Here is a 22,248-nt window from a genome sequence, read left to right on the forward strand (position 1 = left end):
CTCTCAATAGAGGAGATTTGGAACTTCTTTCTTCAACAAACTAAAACCCCTTTAAAAACTATGAATCCACAAATTAAGGTGATGCTTTCTATTTCAGTGTTTCACACATTATAAGCTGATATAGACCAATCGAAGGGCTGTCATGTGAACATGTACATTAATCATGAATCAGTCAAAACATGCTCTCTGTGCAGTCCATCTCATTCTATTCAGAGTCATTCATGGAAGTCAGATGTCCTCAATGAACTCATCCGACTCTGCTCTGTTTGTCCAAAGTTTGCCCGTCGCTCATGGTGATAAAACATTTTGTTCAATCTCTCGTACTGAGACACTTTGGAGAAGAATCAAAGAGTGTTTCCATGTCTGTGCATGCAGACTATCAGTCTGTGGCAGTAAATTAGTGGCTTTGATACCCCACTTTATTATAATAGAACATTTTCAGAGGTGGTGACAGCTTGTGATTGACAGGCACATTATACAGGATTTAGTGAACCCAAATTTTGAGATTAACATTTCTTAGTAACTAAGATAATGATATCAGAATGTATGCAGAAGCTTCATTAATCCTCAGGCCAAAATCTGCTGACTGATCACACCACTAAATGGTACCAACCATCTGCTGCTCGGTCTCTGCAGCCACGAAACGACCTGTCAGAGGATGTCTGGTTTGCTCCATCAGTGTCGTCTTTCAGTTACTTTTGAAGACCTGTCTTTATGGAAAAGTTTTCATGTAACTTCTTTCTATGGTTTGTTTTTATTCTTAACAAATGAATTAGACTATGCCGTGTGCTTGACGTTGTTGCACTTACCTCTTGCAGTTCAACTATTTTCATTTTAAGTCACCAGTTGTTTTAACATTTTGCCTCTGTTTTATTTAAGGTTTTAAATAATCTTTAAGTTTGTCTTTCCTTTTTCTTATATCTGCCTGGTTTTTCAAGCATTGCTGTATATTTTATTGTTATTGAAAATAGCTATAATAAAAATAAAATCAAATGTAAATATAAAAAATAATACAAATTAAATTATTATTATTATTATTATTATTATTATTATTATTATTATTATTATTATTATTATTATTATTAGTATTATTTTTATTATTATTATTATTATTATACAGGTTATTGATTTCCATCCAAAGTGCTGCTTTAAATTTAAAAAAGGGCCATGAAAACATTACTTTATTTCCACAAGTAGCTTCCATAATAGTTTAACACAATCATACTTATTGCTGGAACAATATAAATAAAGCCACAGCTTTTTGTTAATACATTTTCCTGTATTATCGCTGCAAAATTAAAATAAAAAGTGCATTTTGACTGTTGTAGGTTTTACACTTTTTTATTACTGACAGAAAGACGACCTGCATGAAACTGCTTTTATCCAAAGGCGTAGATTTTATTTAAACATTGGGGGTGGAACATATGAAACGAAGGGAGATGGGGGTCCTCCACCAGAACATTTTTAGCATCAAACAAGTAATTTCCTGCAGTCTGGTGAAATTTTAATACACCAATTTGTGCCTTTTCGTACGCGTTTTAATTACTGTGAATTCATGAACGGTAATGATTATATGTCTGTGTTGTCCTTGTTTTGTTATTTATTGTTTTTATTGATATGGACCTAAGAATCTGAAATTAAGTTGATTGATTGGATCAATTCATGTCATTTTAGGATTTTGACACAGTAAAAGTCCTCCACTATTTTCATGTTTTTATTGGGGCAGACAAATTCACGTTGTAAATATTTAGGGAGGTGTAACTATTGCATCCCCCCAAAACTGCACACTTACGCACATTTATCCTTCACTGTGGTTGTTGCCTGAATCTGTCGTCAACACTGCTGCCTGTCCAGTAGGTGGAGCCCTCTATTCGGAGTTCAAAAACCTGCATCCTTTGCAAGTTTTCTTCTTTCAGCGTGATGAAAACAAAAATTGTTCAGTAAAATTAATCTAAACAAAATTGTGCACTTAAAAATGTTTATACAGTCCTCACTCCTTGTTACTCACTGATTTCAGCTGTGGTACGTTTTTTGAAACACTATCAGTCTTATTCTTAAATATAAGGGTAAAGTTTTTGATTTGTTCAGTAGGCTATTCACAAATGGATATATGAAGTATACACATATGATAAGGATTGACATATTTGAAAAATGATAGTGTTTTGCCACTAAAAACCAGAAGGACAAAGACACCACAACAGAATTATATGTACAATATGGTGTGACATCACAGCAAGGCCTTGAAAATGACTGTATTACTAGAATCAACAATCTCTCTGATAACAGTTTGGAAAAACATGGACTGACGTGGTGTTTTGATTTTGGGGTAAAATCTGGGTAAAAGCCAAGGACCCTGTGAAAAGAAAACTGTAACATATGTTTCGCTTAGTTCTTTTTTCCTTATTTTTTATTGTTTGCTTTTTGGGAAGTTCCATTGTTTACGCCTGTGGCTTCTTGACCTCTTCTGACACATTTCTTATTTGTCATTATCTGGATTTTATGCAGTCTTATGTGTGTGCAAATTAAAAAAAAAAGAGTTAAAAACAAAGTACCCTTCATGCAAGCTCAAACAGGGTTTCTTGCATATCATCCGACAAAATGTGACCATATCAGGTGTGTCTCAGTTCAAGCGCAGTGAACTTCCAAGGGAGAAAAAATGACCAGAGCACACTGATCGATTTACAGCTGTTAATAGTGCAAACAGTCTTAAATAATGTTTGCACAAAGGATGTGAATGGATCAGTGTGCTCTGGTCCTTTCTTCTCCCTTGTGACATATGTAATACTGAGACAATGTCTTGTGGGGAAATTTTATTGATTCACTACTTGAAGAGGAACGTTTGTACTTGTTGAAACAACAGAAAATAAAAAACACATATTTTTCCTTTTACGTGTAGTGCCATTTACTAACCTAGGCTGTCTAGTGTGCATCTATTAGAAGACGCTTGTGCTTATGACTGTGAGGTGTTAATAATAATGGTGTCCTCCTCAGCTTAGCTATAAAGTTAGCTAGCTCAGTGGTGTTAAGTGAGCAGTAGATGCACACTTTCTTCTGCGCTATGATACAGTTAACTAGTTTAGTTTGGTAGATAGTTCCTACATGAAACAAGGTCTGTGGATTGTCTTAAGTAAGCGGTTCATGATTTCTGGAGAGACGTTGCTGTTGAGTTGCTAAAATATATTTTTTGAGCGCTGTTAGCACCACAAGCTGAGTTCCAACTAGTTCCATTATATTAAAGAGACGGCAGACATCTCTCTGGCCGATATCTCCAACACTCAGCAACTCACACCAAAACAATCTAGTGAGATAAATAGCACTACAGGTAAGTGGAAAAATATTCATTTTTCATTGTGTGATGAACTGAACCTTTAAGTGGGAATGTATGTAAGGTACTTCTGCAATGATTTAAGAAATATAAAATTTGCATGAAACATTTTAAAGCCACAGAAAAATCAGAGTTATAGAGCTCCATATTCTCATAACTGACTTCTCAACATTAACTCTGAGCTACTAGTCTGTCTTTTAGCTTCCAGCAGTGATGGCAGTTCCAACTAAAATTGAACATGAGAGTTTCACAAAGGTTTTAATTAATCCAGGGCTGCTGATTGTGTTGTGTTTCAGCGTCGTGTCCACTCTGTGTATAATCACGTTTCCATCAGGCGTCCCCGCTGTGAGGTAAGCACAGTACAGCATTGTCAACCTGAGTATAAATTGACCTGACTTGCTCTTGCTCACGTGGACATTGCAGTGTGCAGGTGGGGTTAAAGGTGAGGTTTCCAGGTGTCCACAGCTGGAGAGAGCTCACACAAATTCCATTGGGATTATTTTATTAAGAAATTGGGGCCCAAAGTTCCGAGATTTGTCTCTGCAGCTGGAACAAATGTTTCACGACTAACTGTAAAGCTACGACTGTCAGGAACCAACCATGGCAAATTGCTCCATGCTTGAAATGGAAAACTGGACACTTCCCCGTAGAGCCCAGCAGGGTGCAGATTTTCCTTTGTAGCGTGAGCTCTGTTGGGGTGAATGAGTAGGCAGGACTAATGCTTTTCTACAGAAACCAGACTTACTAGAGAATTACTAGAGCTCAGCTGTCATTCCAAGAAATAAATAAAAATGGAAGCCAAAAGTTTTGTTAAAGGTACAGTTCCCCCCCAAAAAAATACAACATAAAAAAGAGCATCAGGCTAGATAAGAGTTTTTAAAGAGATAATTCACTAAAAAGTGCATTTGTTAATGTAGGTTTTTGCAAGTTTTAAAGGAGGAAACTGATTGGGAGAATGGCCAACAGTGCCTGCTGCATACTTCCTCTGATTTATAGGTGTCTGTGATGAGCCAAAAAATGCAAAGAAAACTGCCTGCAGGTAACATGGTTTCAAATAATGTTGGTTGGTGTAGACCAAAAAAAAAAAATCTTCTTTGCAAATGTTTGATGATGGAGGAAGTTCTTGAAACATGTTTGCCAAGCCTCACGAGTACAAACAGTTTGCTTTGGTGAGTAACAGGGAGTACAAACAGACATTTGTGAGAAAACTCCTCAGAGCACCTTTAAATTTAAAGCTTTAACTTCAGGTTTTGAGTTGAGTATTTCTGCTGAAACTGCTTGCTGAAGACCACAATAAAATAAACAGGCACATTTCACTGTAAAATATACTGTATTGTGGTAAATTAGTTTTCTTTATAGTGAGTTTGGACAAATTTATATATGGTTACGTGGGAAAAAACATTATGGCCATGTCTGCTCCGGCTGATGAGACATGTTAATGTAGATAAGACAGATGTTATTCATGCCACACTTGGAAATTCCACTTTGACAGTGGTTCAAGAGTCAAAACCAAACGACAAGCATAAAAAAATAGGAAAGAAATAAAGTAAGTTATTGAAAAAAATATCCAAAATGAGAACAAGACAACAAATAAGTAAATAAATAAATAAAATGTATATGAACTATATACATCTTTCACTTTTACTAATATATCTATGATGGAAAATTGCACAAATTGTAATGCGCACAGCATGTTTTACATTATACTAGAAATTAAATAAAATTGCATACACACACACACACACACACACAGGAACAGACAATATTAAAAGTAATAGAGTACTCTTTCTGTCGAGTGCATCACTGAATTAATTTGCTTTGAGCCTAAAATGTTTTTTTTTCCTGCTAAACTTTGAAAGTTGTGAACAAACAGCAGAGACATTTGCATCAGGCAGCGTTTAAACATATGCACATCAACATACATACAGCATTAACTTTCAGGGGAATTTTGTGCTTCTTTATACTTCCACTCAGTTCAGAAGCATATATTTTACTTTTTACTCTACCGCATTTATTTGATGCTCTTAGTGAGTTTGCACATTCAGGTAAGTAATACAAATCTAATCAAAAATGAATTAGGATTTTTTTATTTTAGGTTAATGTAGGACTTAATTGAACCACGGGGCAAACTCACCCGGCACATAAACTACCGTATATAAATGAGTTAGAATCACCTTTGCCTGCTGCAACATTATAATAATGATCATATTAATGCAATTAATGCAATGCAATAAGTATAATACAGTAATATAATATAATTTGATTCTGAAAAGGTCAGTTTTGCACAATAAGTCAGTGCAATGTGTGGACTCTTATAAATATCTTGGGACTGTCATTGACTCAAAACTGAACTTTGAGGGGGAAAAAAAAAGGGACTCCACTGTCTGACAAAACTGTTCTAGTTCCACACTGATAAAACCACGATGATCTTATTTTATTGTGCTTTTACAAAATGGTTTTATCTTTTTTCTTGGTGTCATGTCATGGAACTCTTTAAATCAAATTGTGAAATGGTCAAGTAAGTTTATCGGTGAGCCCCAGCTCCAGCGGCACCTCTGTATACCAGACAGTTACAGCTGATAGCCAGTGCCATCTTAAATGATGAACAGCATCTTTTGCACAGTGAGTTTCAGCTTCTCTCCTCTGGGCAGAGGTTTTTAGTCCCGAGGTGTAAAACTAAGCGATATAAAAACAATTTTTTATTCCAGCTGCCATCATACTTGTGAACAAGCTGTAGGAAGATTGCAATATCATTTTGGAGCCTGTGTTTATGATTTATTTATTTGCAGTTTTTAGATTGTTTTAAAACAAATTACAATTATTATTGTTCTGTGTGTGGTTGTACCTCAGATAGTCCACATAAAGTCTAAGTGTTTATCATATGAGTTGCGCTGCATGTTTAATTTATGAAGACATAAGTTACTTTAATTTCTTGCATATTCGTATAGTATACAGTGCTTGCTGATGATAAATCATATAAAATGGTAGAAATTCATTGTTAAATTTTGAAATGTTTCCTGATGGGGACCCCTCAGCTCCGAGCAGATTTGGTCCCATCTATGATGACTCATAGCTACGGCCTTGTTGTATTGCAAACACTTTTGCACTTATGAGTTTGAATGCAGGACTTTTACTTGAAACAGAGTATTTATAAGCTGCTACTTATCCTTAAATTAACTTCCAGCGCTGTTTATTGGATGCTGAATAATTACATGAAGCTACAGCTCTGCTTTTTTGAAAGGAAAGGCTCCCGTCACCAGACTGACTGTGAAGTGTTTTAGCTGCAGGCGTTTGCATTGAGCTGAGTGGAGACATTTGTCCTGTGGACTACTGAATGACGTCTCTCCACCCATAGAAAGAGGGAGGGAATTAGAAGTCAAATTAGGAGAAGAGGGGGAGTTTGTAATGAAACCAGAGAGGAGAGAAGTGTGGAGTCTCTTAAGGACTACCACTAAAACTTCCACAAGGAAGAAAGGCAGCAGGGAGAGGAAAAGCTTCAATCAGGGGTTCACAGCCTGTTAATCAACAACAACAACCAGCTGCCAGGGCTCATTTTTTATCCTTACTTTTTTAAAATTTCACTCAAAGTGAGCAAAAAATCCATTTTTTTTTCTTCTCTGAGAAGACGCAAAACTGAAGTAAGTAAATAAGCTTTTTTTCCCTCAAATATCCACCGTGTTACTTCTAAAAAGTATATTAGGCCTATTAGCTGTAATTAGGGTTTGTGTAAAGTGGCGGCATGAAGCTGCAGCAGGAAGAACCGGCTGCTCATACACGTGGCATGAAACTGAGACGTCAAATACAAAGAAATACTCAATTCATTAAAACACGATACAGTTTGTGTTAAACCCGCGAAAATGTGTACTAGAGGGAAAAAAAAGTTTGTCCGTTCACACATACACAGAGAGAAAGTGTCTATGGAAACCACAAACTGAGAGTGAGTAACCGAAAAAGCAGCGGGCTGTTTAGGAAGTGACCATTGAGATGACTGACTGCATGCTGGTACAGTAGTTCCTGTGTTTATCTTTATTTAAGTGGTAAACTACCGCCTTAGTAAATTTGTAAGCCTACAATAACCACATAGCTATAATTAGACACTTCTTTTTTATTACACTCTAAATTAGATGTTTTAGCCAGAAGCAGTGGGTAGACATGTTTGGGATACTGAAATTAAGGCATGTCCTTTGCTGCTTTCAGGGGCACCCCTTAAAATCAGACAGACCATTTATAGTCCGATTGAAAAAATAGCTGTGAGATGAAAGAGCATGAATAAGAAAGCGTTTATTAGCTGTGTAAAGTCACTCGTGCAGAGGTGGTGATAAGTACAATGCTAAAAAAATGAGGTGGAGGAAAATCAATATGGCATAGTATTATTATTTTATGTGGCAATATTGTATCTGTGCATGGACATCCAACATCAATAGGCTATATTTATTTTATAAATTATTTATGTTGCAAATACAGCTTAAATTAAACTTTAACATTAATTGCTTTTTCAGTCCAGTAGATAGGCCTACATTTTTACTGCAATCAAAATGATTGAAATAAGATGAACAGACTTAAAAGTTAAACTTGTAAGATCAGGATGATGCTGTACATTGTAGTTTGAAAAAAAAAAAAAAAAAAGACAATACATATCGCAATATATGTCATCCTGATAGCATATCGCAAAACATTTGAAAATGACCCTAGTATTATGATAATAAGGTTTCGTGGATCCTCTGATGATTCCCAGTGCTATTAAAAAGTACATTTATGCCATGTTTTGTTGCCAAAAATGATCTTAATTAGTTGGGTTGCAGTTGTATTTTTTTTTTCTCGATTCAGGAAAATCGTGAAACATGTCCATTGTGCTTTACCACAGAAACATGTGACATCCTTTTGTTTTTGAAGATATTTAATCCTCCTAAATCCTCACATTTAAGAAGCTGCAATTGCCAAATGTTTTGTAATTGCAGCTTCTCAAATGATTAAAATTGTTGGCAGTTTATTTTCTTTTGATCAATTAATCAATTTAACATTCCAGCACGATTAAAAATCCATTTCCACATGTTTGACAGAGTTTTCATGCCTCGTCCTGCCTCCTCCAGTCACCTGGAGGCGTGTGTGCTCTCATACATACACCACTTTTTGGACATATGGGAGAAGTTTTCCTTATAGGCTTTCTTACAGAAAGAATTCTGTTCATTGTAACCCGTAGTTTTTCCTAAATCTCAACCCAGAATCCCCCCTCTGACAGACAACTCTCTAAGAAAACTTCTTACTGGTCTGTCTTGTGCGGTGAGTTTTCAATTTCGGACAGCACGTGAACGCGGCAGCAGGTCTTCCCAGCGGCCGTTCCGGTAACCGGACCCGCGCTGAGGTCATGCCCGCGGAGAGACAGCTGCTCGCCGGCCGGGCAGCCTCGGGGGTTGCGTTTTTGGACTCCTCGGGGAACAGAGGCTCCCAGGGTGCGTGGTTTATTTTTTTGGAAACTTGTGAGGATAAAGAGTTTGCCCTGCGGTCCTTTATGTCCGGCAGAGGTTGATAAACACGGCTGGTCAAGGTCAGAAACATCCCCGAGGGGAAAAAAGCAGGGATGAGTGGGAGCATCAACACAGAGACTTGAAAGAAAGCAGGACACGTGATTACCCAAATGTATCATGCTAAAGTTTTAACACAGAAGCAGCAGAAAGGGTTTCTTTTAATCATAATAATACAAAATATAACCCAATATACCCCCCTCCTCTACATACACATTTAGCCAACCAAAACTCTCCATGGCCGTGACAGTTAGTCATGGCAACATTGCATCAGCTGCTGGTGCTCAGGTATTTCAGGAAGCAGCTTCCTTATATGGTGTTCAGCTCGGTGCACACTTCACCTGCTCTTTTTACGCGCGCACACACACACACACACACACTTCACAGTGTTACGATAAGGACTCACAACTGCCTGCCAACCCCAAAGTGTCTTTGATTTTTTGTGTTTAGGCTTGTTTGCAAGTCTTTGGGTGTTGACCTTCCCATGTCACAACGCCAGGACACTCCTTCTCTCACACTCCTACATAATGACAACGTGCAGTTTCGGAATAACTGCTGCCCTAACATGCAGCACAAAACTGTCGGGAAAAGAGTGGAAGAATGTGTGGTAACAAAAGGCGGCATTAGGGCGTATAATGAATTTGCACTTCCAGTGTCTCACATTAGTCCACGTGGTTTTATAACTTGAACTTAAATGAGGAGCACACTGACGAGCAACTGATACTGTTCTCACAGACACACGCTCTATTGTCGTCCTGACACCTAGCAGCCGTGACTCTGTTGCATTTACAACATTGTTTCCAGAGCAATGAGTGTGTTTGTGATGTGTGGTTATTGTGTGTTACAGCCACAGCAGCGTAAATCCAGTCCATATGACTGACGGCATAATGCTTAGGACTGTGTCTCTTCATGTTTGAAAGACTAGTCTGTCTGTCCATTGTGACGGATTAATACATAAAGAAATAATAATAGCTTTTTATGTCCGCGATGTGGACATTTCTGAGATTGGTTCTGCTTTTAAAGCAACATTATGCAACTTTTTAATACAAAAATATCATCCTCAACGTCATTTTGATGGTGCACTTGATGGGAATAGGGAGAGTGGCGTGTCTTTCCTGCCCGTTCTGTTCCTGCACTGTGTAACTCTGGTGAGCAGGTCGGATCACAAGAGCGTAATGCTTTACAACACCGGCTAGCTCGGCTGTTCGGCCCTGCTTTTCTTATGTTTCCTTTGGTATTGTTGGAAACATAGGTTAAAAAAAATAAGTTGGCTCGGTCACAGTAGGCCATCATGGCAGAGGCGAAAAGACATTGATGGAGGAAACAAATAAGAGATTGTTATGAAGCAAGAGATCGAACAAGAGTAGAAAACTACTTCATGTAGGGTTACAAACTGTTTCTGATGTTACTGTCCTGATGTAAGGGCTCTCATGCACCAAGCTGACAGTTGGATGTTAGTCAGTGTCTGGCCGTTGCTAAGTATCTGCTCTACTTTTTGAGGTGTATCCCGCACCATTGGCACTAGCCTCCCCTTGTCAGATCTTTTTGCAGACCAGGGAGCCGATCGGTGAATGAAATCACAGATTTGCTGTTCGACTCAGTCCATGAGAAGAGAGACCAAAGTGAGGAAAGTAAATACACAGCTAAAGTCAAGAGGGAGTGAGATAAAAAAAAACAATTTTTATAGCTCTTATAGCTTCTAGCCCTTCAGCAGAAACAGTTTGTAACTGTACACCAAGGAATTTAAAGTTTTAGCACACACCAGGATGCTCAGGTTGACACTTATTTATCAATAGTTCACATTAAAAACAAAAGAAAGTTTGTAATTGTGTTGTTGTTGTTGGCTGGCGCACGATAAATATAATTTATTCTGTCAACGTCAGGTTGTGTTGTTAATGAGCTCACTGGCATCAGGCGGTGTCATGATGTTACCAGAAACAGGACTGCATATTTAAGATCAAGGATGATCTGTCAGGATAAGTCGTCTGTACAGTTGCATCTTATGGCAGCATCTTTGCTATTTTCGGCCAGTAGCTTGGACAACTTTATGCAATCATTAGTTGTTCTGACTGATTCATCTTTGTTACGCTGCTTCAGGCATTTTTAGCAATTTGTTGACATTATCAAGTTTATATTGTGTAACTTGATGGAAGTTACACAGTGTAATACAAGTGAAAGTTTTGACATCAACAATTTGCTGATATTTTTTGACTCATCTGGAAAACTCACATTTTTACAGAAATGAGGAGGAGAAGAACTCATAGGTCAACTCATGGTGTGGCCCACCACAGTAAGGATGGTGTCACGATACACATACGCAAAATATAACTTATTAAGATAGATGTGATACAGTGTCTAATGAGGAGAATACTCCCCTATTATTATTCAGATGTCAGGACGTCATGATCTGCAGAAAGACTGAGCTGTCAGAATCAAATAGGTATTCATGTTTATTGACAGTAGAGCTGCAAAGGTCAGATGCTGAATCAGTGAGCTAATAAATTGATTAAAATTAGTCAGGAACTATTTTAGTAACTGATTCATCTTTTGAGTCATTTTTCAAGCAAAAATGCCAACACTTTTCTTGGTCTTACATTGCAATAAATGTAGTATTTTGCAGTTTTGACTATTGGTCAGACAAAAAAAGTACTTTGATATGATCCCAATTTTTCTGAATTCTATGATATTTCATAGGCTGATGAATTTATCAGGGTTTTTAATCTATTGCTTAAACAGTCGTTAGTTGTCCTTGTTTTTATTTTTAATTTAATTTTCCCTTCTGGTGTTATGCACCAGAACAGTAAGGCAAATTCCTTTTATGTGCAAAACCTACTTAACGATAAACCAGACTGACTCTTGTGACTGCTAACAGGCTCACCCCTGATTTTTATGTCAATCAGTCAGTTGTCAGTCAAATTATTTGCAACATAAAATAATAAAATATGAAATCAGTAAATGCTGATGTTATTTCTGTCAATTTGCTTATTTAAAACAGTGTAGTAATTCTAAATAGGCTTGGGGTATTAAGACACCCATAAGCAACAAGTTACCCTATTGTGGTTTAATTAAGAAGTTAATTTGTGGATTATACATTGACAGGACTGAGTGAATGAGCACTGTCTCACTCTGTCACCTTGTTGTTAAGATTTGGGGAGTAAGTGTGTGTGTGTGTGTGTGTGTGTGTGTGTGTGTGTGTGTGTGTGTGTGTGTGTGTGTGTGTGTGTGTGTGTGTGTGTTGTACAGGGGTTTTCAGCATGGGGTGTCAGTTACATAGAAATCCCCCCTTTTCAAACTCTGTTTTCAGCACAAAGGCAGTTCAGTGGGCTATGAATAATCGCATTACATGCACACGCCTCACGAGCACATACGCAGAGTCATGGACACACGCAGGGGACAAATCTGTTCCGTTACATCTCCTCGGCTTCGCCAATACAACACACACATACAAGCAAAGGAGACACCCTCATTAGGAACTACTCAGTATTTCCTGTTTGAGGCCCTGACTCGCACCCCCTTCAAACACACAGACACACACAGACACACACACACACACACACACACCTCTCTTCAAATCAAGTGGCTGAGACTTTCCTCTCCTTCTCTTCCTTTCCACTTCTCTGGTTGTCCGCCAAATGGAAAAGCTGGTTATATTTGGATCTTTAGTGCTTGTTTAGATGTTTTCCGTGTGTGTGAGTGTGTGTGAGTGTGTGTGAGTGAGTGATCTTGGTGGTGGTCACAATTTACACTCGTGTCCCAGGTGACAGTGACCAATGATGTGTCCTGAGTGTGTCTCCAGGTGGTCATGACAAACCTGACTAAATTCCGTCATCATAAGTTTCAGTATTCTGTTTGCATGTGTGTTATTTGTTTACACTCACTTTTGACCCAGTAATCCCAGTGAGATAAACCCTAAAGGTAAACTGTGGTTTCACACTGTTGAAAGACTCATCGAGTCCAGCTTTCAGATGGAAATGCCGCCCTTTTAAGACTCAGTCCCAATTTCCAGAACAAAAGCAGACACATCAAGCGCTCAGCATTGTTTCCTCTGGTCAGAATTGAGGGTGAAATAGTTGCTCTGTTGACGGCACAGTGGGAACATTTCTGAGGACAATGCAGTGCAAGGTGTCGGGTACCCCACTGGGATTTACAAAACAGTGACTGACATGGGCACTCATTAGGGAAACTGAGAGAAAAATGTCTCGAGTGGCTCCATCAGGTCTCCTTGCTGAAGTAAACATTATAAAATATCCCAGGTTATTATTTTATTTTATGAAAGTCAAAAGGAAGGTGTCCTTTTGCTAAATTTCTCTGGTTTCAATTTTATTTTGAGGTTATTCATATTCATGCTCACAGTTAACTGACTAGCTGTAGAATCTACAATAAGAAAAGTAGAACTATCTCTATACAAGATTTTACATAATAAAAAACAAAAAACTATATGTAATATACACACATGCACCCATACATCACACACTTACAACCATGCATACATTTTAAATGCTGGAAAAACAACAATAAACATCAGAAGAACCCATAAAACATCAACTATTTATCCAATGTTCGGTTGTTTTCTTACTCTTCTATTATTGGATATTATATATTTTTGGAGTTTTGACTGTTATTTGGACATAATGAGACACTGGAAGGTGTCATCTTGAGCTCTTGGAACTTCTTATGGACATTTTTTTTTCACCAACATTAATTGATTAATCAAGAACATTATTTCTAGATGAATCAGTTATTTAAGTAATCCTTATTTGCAGCCCAAGTTTGCATTTATTTTAATGTTGAGATTTTGAATCTCTGCTGAGCTGTTCCATTTGTATGAAGGCTGATGGAGACACAGGCATTGCAAACTAGCCTCGGCTGTTACATGTGCTGTCGTATGCGTTTAAGTTGTCCTTTCTATATGTTTGTATTCACGTAAAATAATTTACATCTCAAAATGTTGTTTGAAAAAATGTTTTTTTAACCCTAACCCTCTTACCGTCTTTGTTTCTTCTCCATCACAGACCAGCAGCGATGGCACCCTCTCTACCCCAGGCCTACAGAAGGCGCTGGTGGATGGCGGTGACGGCGGTGATTGAAAACCTGCTGTGTTCGGCTGTGCTGCTCGGCTGGGGCTCCCTGCTCATCATGCTGAAAAGGGAAGGCTTCTATTCCCACCTGTGCTCAGGTAACATCAGCGGCTCTCGTTCATTTAAAAGTGCAGTCACTGATTCTGAAAAAAAATCTGAAACAAAACTCGGGTGTCGACACACAGCACTGGCTCTGTAATTGGGAAACAAAGTGGCTCAGATGGAACCACTCAACATTATTCCAGCCAGTCAGAAATAAGGTGTTTGCACTTGTGCACAGGACAGAGGCCTGTGGATACATATTGCTTTGTTTTTAGTAGTACAAAGACACCTAAGCACGCCGCTGTAGATGGCGTGCAAATGACGCGCATGCACACGATGTTCGCTGCAATATTCTTGAAAACTCCAGGCAGCCTACAAACAAAATATTCTGTGGATAAACATGAAGTCAACTAGTGTTACTGGAAGAACTTTACCGGAAAAAGGTTTCCTGGTAAGAGTATAAACACAGACACACGTTACATTTGTGTACTATAATTATTATTGTGGCTTACCTTCAAGTCGAAATTAATTCATACCACTTTGTCATCCCTAAGCCCTCACTGTTTTGGTTAGACTGTTTTTTACCTTTTACAGCCATCTCTCATACCCATCCATACCCAGAGACAAAATGCTTTTTTTTCTCCAGCGTGGTGGACTACATCTTCCTAATAATTAAAGGCCATTTGCCGTCCCTGTGGTCTCTCAGTGAAGGGTCGTAGAAATGTCTGAAGGAGCGAAATTCTCGGCCAGCCTTCCCTGTTAAACTGAAAAGTTCTACATAAGGGGTTTCTAAAAAATCAGAAAAAAGGAGACGTTTATTTTGCAATAATCATAAATATTTTTTACACACACTGTGCTCATGGTCTTTGACCTAATGATGAGTAAGTGATGTCCACGCCAATGAAACTCAAGGGCTGAGATAGTGGTTTCCAACCTTTACGGCTCAGTTTGAAAGTCGTTTCTATTTGCAAACTCCTTGTCTCTGATTCTAAATGTCTATCAGCTGTGACTAATTATCTTTCAGGGCATGAGATGGACCTTTTTTCAATAATTTACTCAAAAAAGGCAAAGATTGGAGAAAAGTCTGGGTCGAAAAAATGATGCAGCAGATTTGGTACCTGGTCCCTTTCCACTTAGTCGTCTCTTGACACAAGATTCAAAATGCTTCTGATTTTTCACTTCTACTTTCTTTCCCACAGCAAATGAGTCGGTGGTTGTGTCCTTAGGCAACTCCTCCAGCGGTGAGGTTGAGGAGTGGCTAAGCTGCGTTGACCAAGAGGAAATGCTGAATCTGGGCTTTACCATCGGCTCCTTCTTGCTCAGCGCCACCACCCTGCCACTCGGTATCCTGATGGACAGGTTTGGGCCGCGCCCAATTCGCCTGGTGGGCAGGTAATGGTTAAAGTCACTGACGTGCCACATTTGTAAGGGGGTGTGCACATCTGCGAGGGGTTAACCTGTCAAAGTGTCTTTTTTATGTACAGTTCACACAGACCTAAATCTCTTTTTTTTAATGTAGAGATTTGCTTTATGAAATAATGTTGTCTTTTGGAGGTTTGGCTGCTTCATATTTTCTTTATGAATGATATGATGGTGAGAATCGGGAAGGAATGTGCGTTCCTGAAATACTACTTAAGCTTATAGTAAAAAAAAAAAAAAATAAAAAAGTACACAAACCACATTCCCAAAGTGGTTTTCTCAGTGTGTTAATAAATAAATGTAGGTGGGGCCGTTAAATGAGAGAGAGAGAGAGAGAGAGAGAGGGAGATAATGTGTGTGTGTGTGTGTGTGTGTGTGTGTGTGTGTGTGTGTGTGTGTGTGTAGTAAGTAGTGAAATTCTTTCTCACTGGGTGTGGAAACACGTGAACCCAACTGTAGTGCCACAGTAGATAGGAGCTGCACGTAGTATCTGCATGGACATGCACAGACATGCATTGTTAACACACAGCAAACACCCACAAACCTTTTTTCTTTCTCATTCACAGTTTTAGCAGAGAAGCCTGACGTTTTCATAATAAGATAAATGCTGATAAAAAATGGAAAAGGGGAGTTTATCTGAAGCTGCAGACTGTTAAACAACTGACAGTTTCAGTCTTTGGCTGATAAACAATGACTTAACAGCTTTTTTTTTCAATCATGCTTTTAATGTTATTCATGTATGAACATTTACAGTTAAACTTTTGCCGGTATATCCACATCTGCTGGCTATAGTAAACAGTGACCGACCTCAGTTGAAACACACTTTCACTGAATAGTGCAGTAGTTATATGACTCACGACATTCACATCCAGAGTTACTGCTAAGTCACCTGCGGTTAGTTATCCTGCGGTATTTGTTTAATGGCCCTCTGGGAGTTTATCTATGTGTTGCATTGTTCATACTTATTATATTCTTTACGTGTGACTTTGCCAAGAAGTTACATTAAGCAATAATTTAAAATGTCGTCGTTCTTTTGTTACAGTTCATGTTTCGGTCTGTCCTGTGTTATGATGGCCATATCTGCCTATGACCCTGATGGTGAGTACAAACACATGCTCTAAATAAAACATGTGCCAACATCAATTAATCAACTGTAAAATGTGATGTAAGAGCACTGTAAATCTGTCACAGTTATCCATCAGTTTAAGTTTTGGAAGCACACGACCTGAGATCCTGAGATTTACTTTACTACGTTACAAGACCGGCTGTCTGGATGAGCAACATTCTCTATGTTCACATATACTGAAAATTACTTCATGTACAGGTGTTATACAATACAGTATAGTGCAGTACAGTACAGTACTCAAAGCAAAGACAAGAAGGGCTACATTTATATTATTACAATTAAATCTTTGGTGCAGTTTATGTCTCCATAGGTGAGCTTAACAAGCTGTAAACTGAATTATGACCTTTCGAAGGCCCAGACACACCAAACTGATATCAAAGAACTAGTGGTGACAAAAGCTGACTTGCATCCTCTGACATTGTCTCAGCCAAAAAAATGCACTTGAACACACCATGGATGAATGACAATACTTAAAGGCTTACTTTTAAGGGCTTCTCAGCATTTCTCACAAACCTCAAACCCCAATCTACATCCATAGAGTATATCAACTACCAACACAAACATATGCGCACACAAACATAGTCTTGAGCAGTATTAAGGTCCAGACACTCCAGATAGAACAAGATAGCTAGATAGATAGATACTTTATTTCCATGCAGTCAACTGCTCACATTCACTCAAACAATGAAAACACAATAAAAGCATTATCAAAACAGATAATACTAAATCCAATAAAGAAAGAGCCATCATGCAAATGGAAGTTAGTTGTTTCCTTTGGCTTTGTATATTTAGCTCCTGTACCAACTGCTACTTAATAAGGACCTCATATGCTTCAAACAATCTATTTCAGCAGTATGACATAACCTCCCCCCACACTTTGTTTTTCCACTTACTATTTATTTTATTTATATTGCTCATTGCCATGCAAAAATTCAATTACAAATGTAGGTGTACAAATGAGAAACAAGCAAAACCTCAGCAAATTAACAGAGTAACAAAGTTACAAAGTGGATGAATTAATAATTACTCTTTTCAAATGTCAGAGGTGAGTTAAACGCATCCAAAATACAGTATATAGTGTTCCCCAATTTATAAACAGTAGCTTCTCACTTCATCTTCAAGTATGGTCACAGAAAAAAAAGTATGTTAAACTTTCGGTGGTCAAGTTGGACAACATGTTCTCCAAACTTGTTCTGAGAGAGTTTATTTTGGCTCTAACTCTTCTATGCTTCTGTTTTTCTCTGCAGTTCTGTCAGCGCTCATTTTCTTGGCTCTCTCTCTGAACGGCTTTGGAGGCATCTGCCTGACCTTCACCTCACTCACGGTGAGACACACTAAAAATAGGAGACAGAACAAGAAAGATGATTATTTTAATTTTTTATATGATTCTGCACAATCTTTAGTGTATTGCAGATATCTGTGGTGAACCGTTGATCCTTCTAAATTGTTAGGGTGGTTTGTTGCTGATCTAATTTCATAATTTTAAAACTGTCAGGAAAGGCTGCCTTCTGATTTACAACACGAGTGGTAGAGTGTCTTTTCTGGTGTTGGTAGTAAACAGATTTGTTATTAATCCTTTGAGAAGACGATCATTCGTCTCAGTGCAAGTTCTTATTGTTTTGGTGGATGATTTTTTTGTCATCATCAACCACACCCGTATTTTGATTGCTATTGTGTTTGATATCAACTCTCGTGCATAACACCTGTAATGAGCTCGTATTGAAAGAAAAAAGGTAGAGAGGTAGAAAAGAAAAAAATGATTGTGTTTTGGAGCTTTAATTTCTTATATTCAAACCACAGGCTGGAAAATAGTGCAAATAGTGCAATCGTGTATTGTGCAAAACATTGTCAGCAGCTTCAGTACACAAGAATCAGCATCAGACTTCTATCTTGAAACAATATTGCTGGAACACTATTGATAAGGCACTGCTCAAACTTTTGATTTGCAAATGGTTAATAAGCATGTGGATATCTTCAGTACTTTCTACTTTAGTTTGGTGTTCCACAGGAGTGGAAATGTATGGAAAAATGTATATGTAATAACAGTAGACTGACTGTATGAGGGACAAATTGAGACATATTGCAAACTACACGTACCTTTCTCTCAGTTTGTTCATTTGTTTTGTAAGTGAATGAACATTTTCAAAACATACTTGTTTACACCTGAAGAAAGGGAAAGTTTTTTCTTACATGTAGGTTATTATGCAGAGGTTTTACTGAGCCGGGCCACTTGAGATCAAATTGGACTGTGTGTGGCCCAAGAGCTAAAATGAGTTTGACACCTCTAGATGGGACTCTTTTCAAAGATACAATGTCTGGGGCTGATTGGACCGTGTGCTGTGGAGGTACAAACCACTTCCTGTTTTATGGCGAAGCATGAAATTTCAATGGCTCACCACAGCCACACTGTTTGACAAAAACTCAAGGTTTTAATAACTTTTTATCTGGAGGGTCTTGAGATGGCACAGAGGTCATTATAAGTAGATTGGGTTAAATCTTTAGGAGGAATTTGTTTAAGAATGAACCTGTAAATGATGAAAAAATGCTCTAAAATTGCACAATAAATTAAAAAGGGCTGATTACCTGTTGGATTTAGGGTAAGGCTGCAAGAGACTTTTTGTACATCTTGAGATATGTGTCTCCTAATTTTCATACAGATAGGTGTAATATCCACATGGAGCTACTCTTGAAAATTTGCAGGGGACACAACCGAGCCATTTTGTGAAACCTGATTATGACAGTGCTATTAGACGACTTTCACACCATGCGCTGTATGTGTGTTAAGTACAAACCTTTAAAAAATTTAGTGATATAGTGTATTTAAAGCTGTCAAAGGGCAGTAACAAAATGTGGTCTTTAATGTGATCAGGGCCAGCTGCTGAAGGTACAACTGGTTCCAAGGTGAAGAAAGTAAAACACCATGTCAGATTCTGAGTCAATAAGAAAAATGGAAATTTCTTTCTCCTCCTCCATCTGTCAATATTTGCGTTGCCTATTTGAACAAGCATGTCTCTTGAATATGCATCATATTAACTGACGCATATTGTCATCAAGAAAAAAGGTTCATATTTTAATGTTGTGAGTCACAATTTGGCACCTAAATGAGCTCTTTTTTCTTTTTGACGACACCGAGCAGCCAGTCGTCTGAAAGTTTCTACTGTGGTTACATAAGTGACATTCTGAGAAAGTCCTAATGTAGAGTTGTGTTCCTGGAACAAATGAGCAGAACAGTTTTGGTAGCTGAGAGTCTCAGCGTGGCCGGAGCCTTTATTTTTCTCAGCTGAGGAAACAGTGTGTGCTGTGACTAGGAGCCGTGTTTGTTTACACTCACATCAGGCATGTGCGTTTGTGTGTGATGTGTCAGCTGGTACCAACATTATCAAGTCTGTTTTATTGTTGCTGCTCCCTCCTGTGTCACTGCAAGTATTTTGGTATGCGTGCATGTTAACAGTGTCTCTGTCGGAGCTGCACATGACTACTCCCAGATGGAAAGTCTCCCATTTGTGTTTCCACCAATCACAACATGCAGTTGTCTACACACCCTCCCTAAAGCTCGGCCCCCTCACCTCTACTCAAAACACTCAAGGCCACTCTTTCTCTCGCCTCATCTGTTCCCTCTCACTTCCTTCCTTCTTCCTTTGTTCTTGTCTTCCCATCTTCCCACTCTCCCCTGTTTCTCTGTTGTGCGCAGCAGTCAGCAGAAAATCAATGTAGGACCTTTTAAACTCTGCATGACTCTGCACACATGTGGATGTTCACATGTGTGCGCATGGTTATGTACACACAGGGAGACGAACATGAAACAGATGTTGAGATAATGAAGCTGAGTATGCAAAGACGACCCTCTGCTACGACCTTATACCCCTGTATGGTGACTGCAGCCTGGCTGTGCAGAAAAGAGAAGACACCTGTCTCTGTCTGCGGCTCGAATCAAACACGTATTTTGCAACTTCACTGTCAACTGTGCCCATATATCTCACTGAAAACAGCAGACAAAACTAATAAACAACTGACATGGTTGTTTTACAGAAGGAAAACAGGATGTCATTCATCCATTCATATTATCCACGTAAAAGATGTAATGTTTATTTGTTTAATATGATTGTTGTTTATAGACTTATTTTTAATGAACAGATGGCAAAAAAAATTCTCACAACAGCTAGCAGCATCTTGTTGGTGGTCAGTCATTACAAACTACAGACTGTGCAACCAAACATTTATTCAACCAAAATGTCATTTAAAGGGACAGTTCACCCCAAAATCAAACTACACATCTCCTCTTACTTGTGGAGCTATTTATCAGTCTAGATTGTTTTGTTGTAAGTTGCTGAGTGTTGGAGATCTGTCTGCCTTCCTTATAATAATGAAAAGAGTGGAACAATACGGCACTTAGTTGTGGTGCTCAAAATACGAAAAAATACATATCAAAAACACAAAATGTATCTTGATTTTGGGGTGAACAGTCACTTTAAATTCTTGTCAAGGTCCCAAATTTGCCAAAGATACCAAAAATGTCAGGCTGCATTTTGGAGAAAGTGTGTATGAAATGGTGCACAAAACATCTAGAGTTGCAATGATTAGTTGACTGATCCATTAGTCAATCAAAAGATAATTACTGACAGCCATTGCTATGATCGACAAATTATTTGGGCCAAGAATGCCAAATAATTGATGGATTCTAATTTCTAAAATTAAATATTTTGCTTATTTTTTGTCCTGCATTATTGTACATTTGTAATGTATTATTATAAATGATTATATTATTGATTATATCATTATAAAAATAATTATTAGTCATGCGCTATAATATTCAACAGTAGAGCCTGTGACTCATGATAGCAGCATCACAGCAACATGGAAACTCCTTTTAGTGTTCGGCCACTAACGCACACTCACATAACTCACACAGGAAGGGACTGTACTCTTTCTACTCTATTAACCACCCACAAACACAAGATTAATATTACACACAAGATAATGACTTGAGTAATGTTCAACTCCCCCCTCCTGTTTGTCCCCGTCTGACCTCTGAGTCTTTCTTTCCGTGTCTGTAATTGGTTTGGGTGTACCAGCATTAACTGACCTCCAAACTGTTGTTGTTGTTGTTCTGAAAAGGGAATGAGGGCAGAGCGCAAGCACTGAGGGACATACGCACACATCCCGTCATGATTTAAATCATGTGCTTAAGAAGTTATTGTATAAGGCAAGAACACGTGTCATTCAGGAGTCAGTTACACATACTGAGGGACAAACACCCCCCGGATACAGAGAGGCTATCATGTGATTTCATACAATTAGATTTGTCAATTTCTAATACACAATAACAAAAGATGTTACATTTAAACTTAAGGAAAGTTTTGAACATTGTTGATGAAAACATCATCCTCTATGACCTTGATCAAGGTTAACTCCTCCTTCCCCACAGACAATAGCTTGTGTTGTGTGCACATTTATTATGTGTAAAGTGATAACACACACATGTTGCAAACAAAAGCATAAAATTGGCAGAGAAATATATATTCATTAGAAGGAGCCAATAAATTACAGTTAGGGTTTTTAATTCAAGGAGCAGTGAAATGAGTGAGTCACACAGAACTAGCTCAGATGAAAGTTTTTTGTGTGGACAAAAAAACAATTTAAAGAAACGTGTAGTTTGTAACAATCTAATTACAGTACAAAATATTATAGTTTGCCTTTAGTCAAACATTTTGTTTGGGATACTCTGAGGGGAGATTT

At 38.2% G+C, this 22,248-nt stretch overlaps 1 protein-coding gene across 1 annotated transcript in view; it reads left to right on the plus strand.

Moving 5' to 3' along the window:
• Positions 1 to 6,736: 6,736 nt before the first annotated feature.
• Positions 6,737 to 22,248, plus strand: part of slc43a1a (solute carrier family 43 member 1a) — a 31,029-nt gene continuing 15,517 nt past the window's right edge. Inside the window, exons 1-5 of the mRNA XM_042493225.2 lie at positions 6,737 to 6,963; positions 13,860 to 14,023; positions 15,167 to 15,359; positions 16,429 to 16,484; positions 17,760 to 17,836. Coding sequence (XP_042349159.2) covers positions 13,870 to 14,023; positions 15,167 to 15,359; positions 16,429 to 16,484; positions 17,760 to 17,836 — 480 coding nt within the window. The 5' untranslated portion in view covers positions 6,737 to 6,963; positions 13,860 to 13,869. The remainder of the gene's footprint in view (positions 6,964 to 13,859; positions 14,024 to 15,166; positions 15,360 to 16,428; positions 16,485 to 17,759; positions 17,837 to 22,248) is intronic.

This window comes from Plectropomus leopardus, chromosome 8 (genome assembly GCF_026936395.1).
Source record: "Plectropomus leopardus strain MGB_pleo_1.0 chromosome 8, ASM2693639v1, whole genome shotgun sequence".
Lineage (NCBI taxonomy): Eukaryota > Metazoa > Chordata > Actinopteri > Perciformes > Serranidae > Plectropomus > Plectropomus leopardus.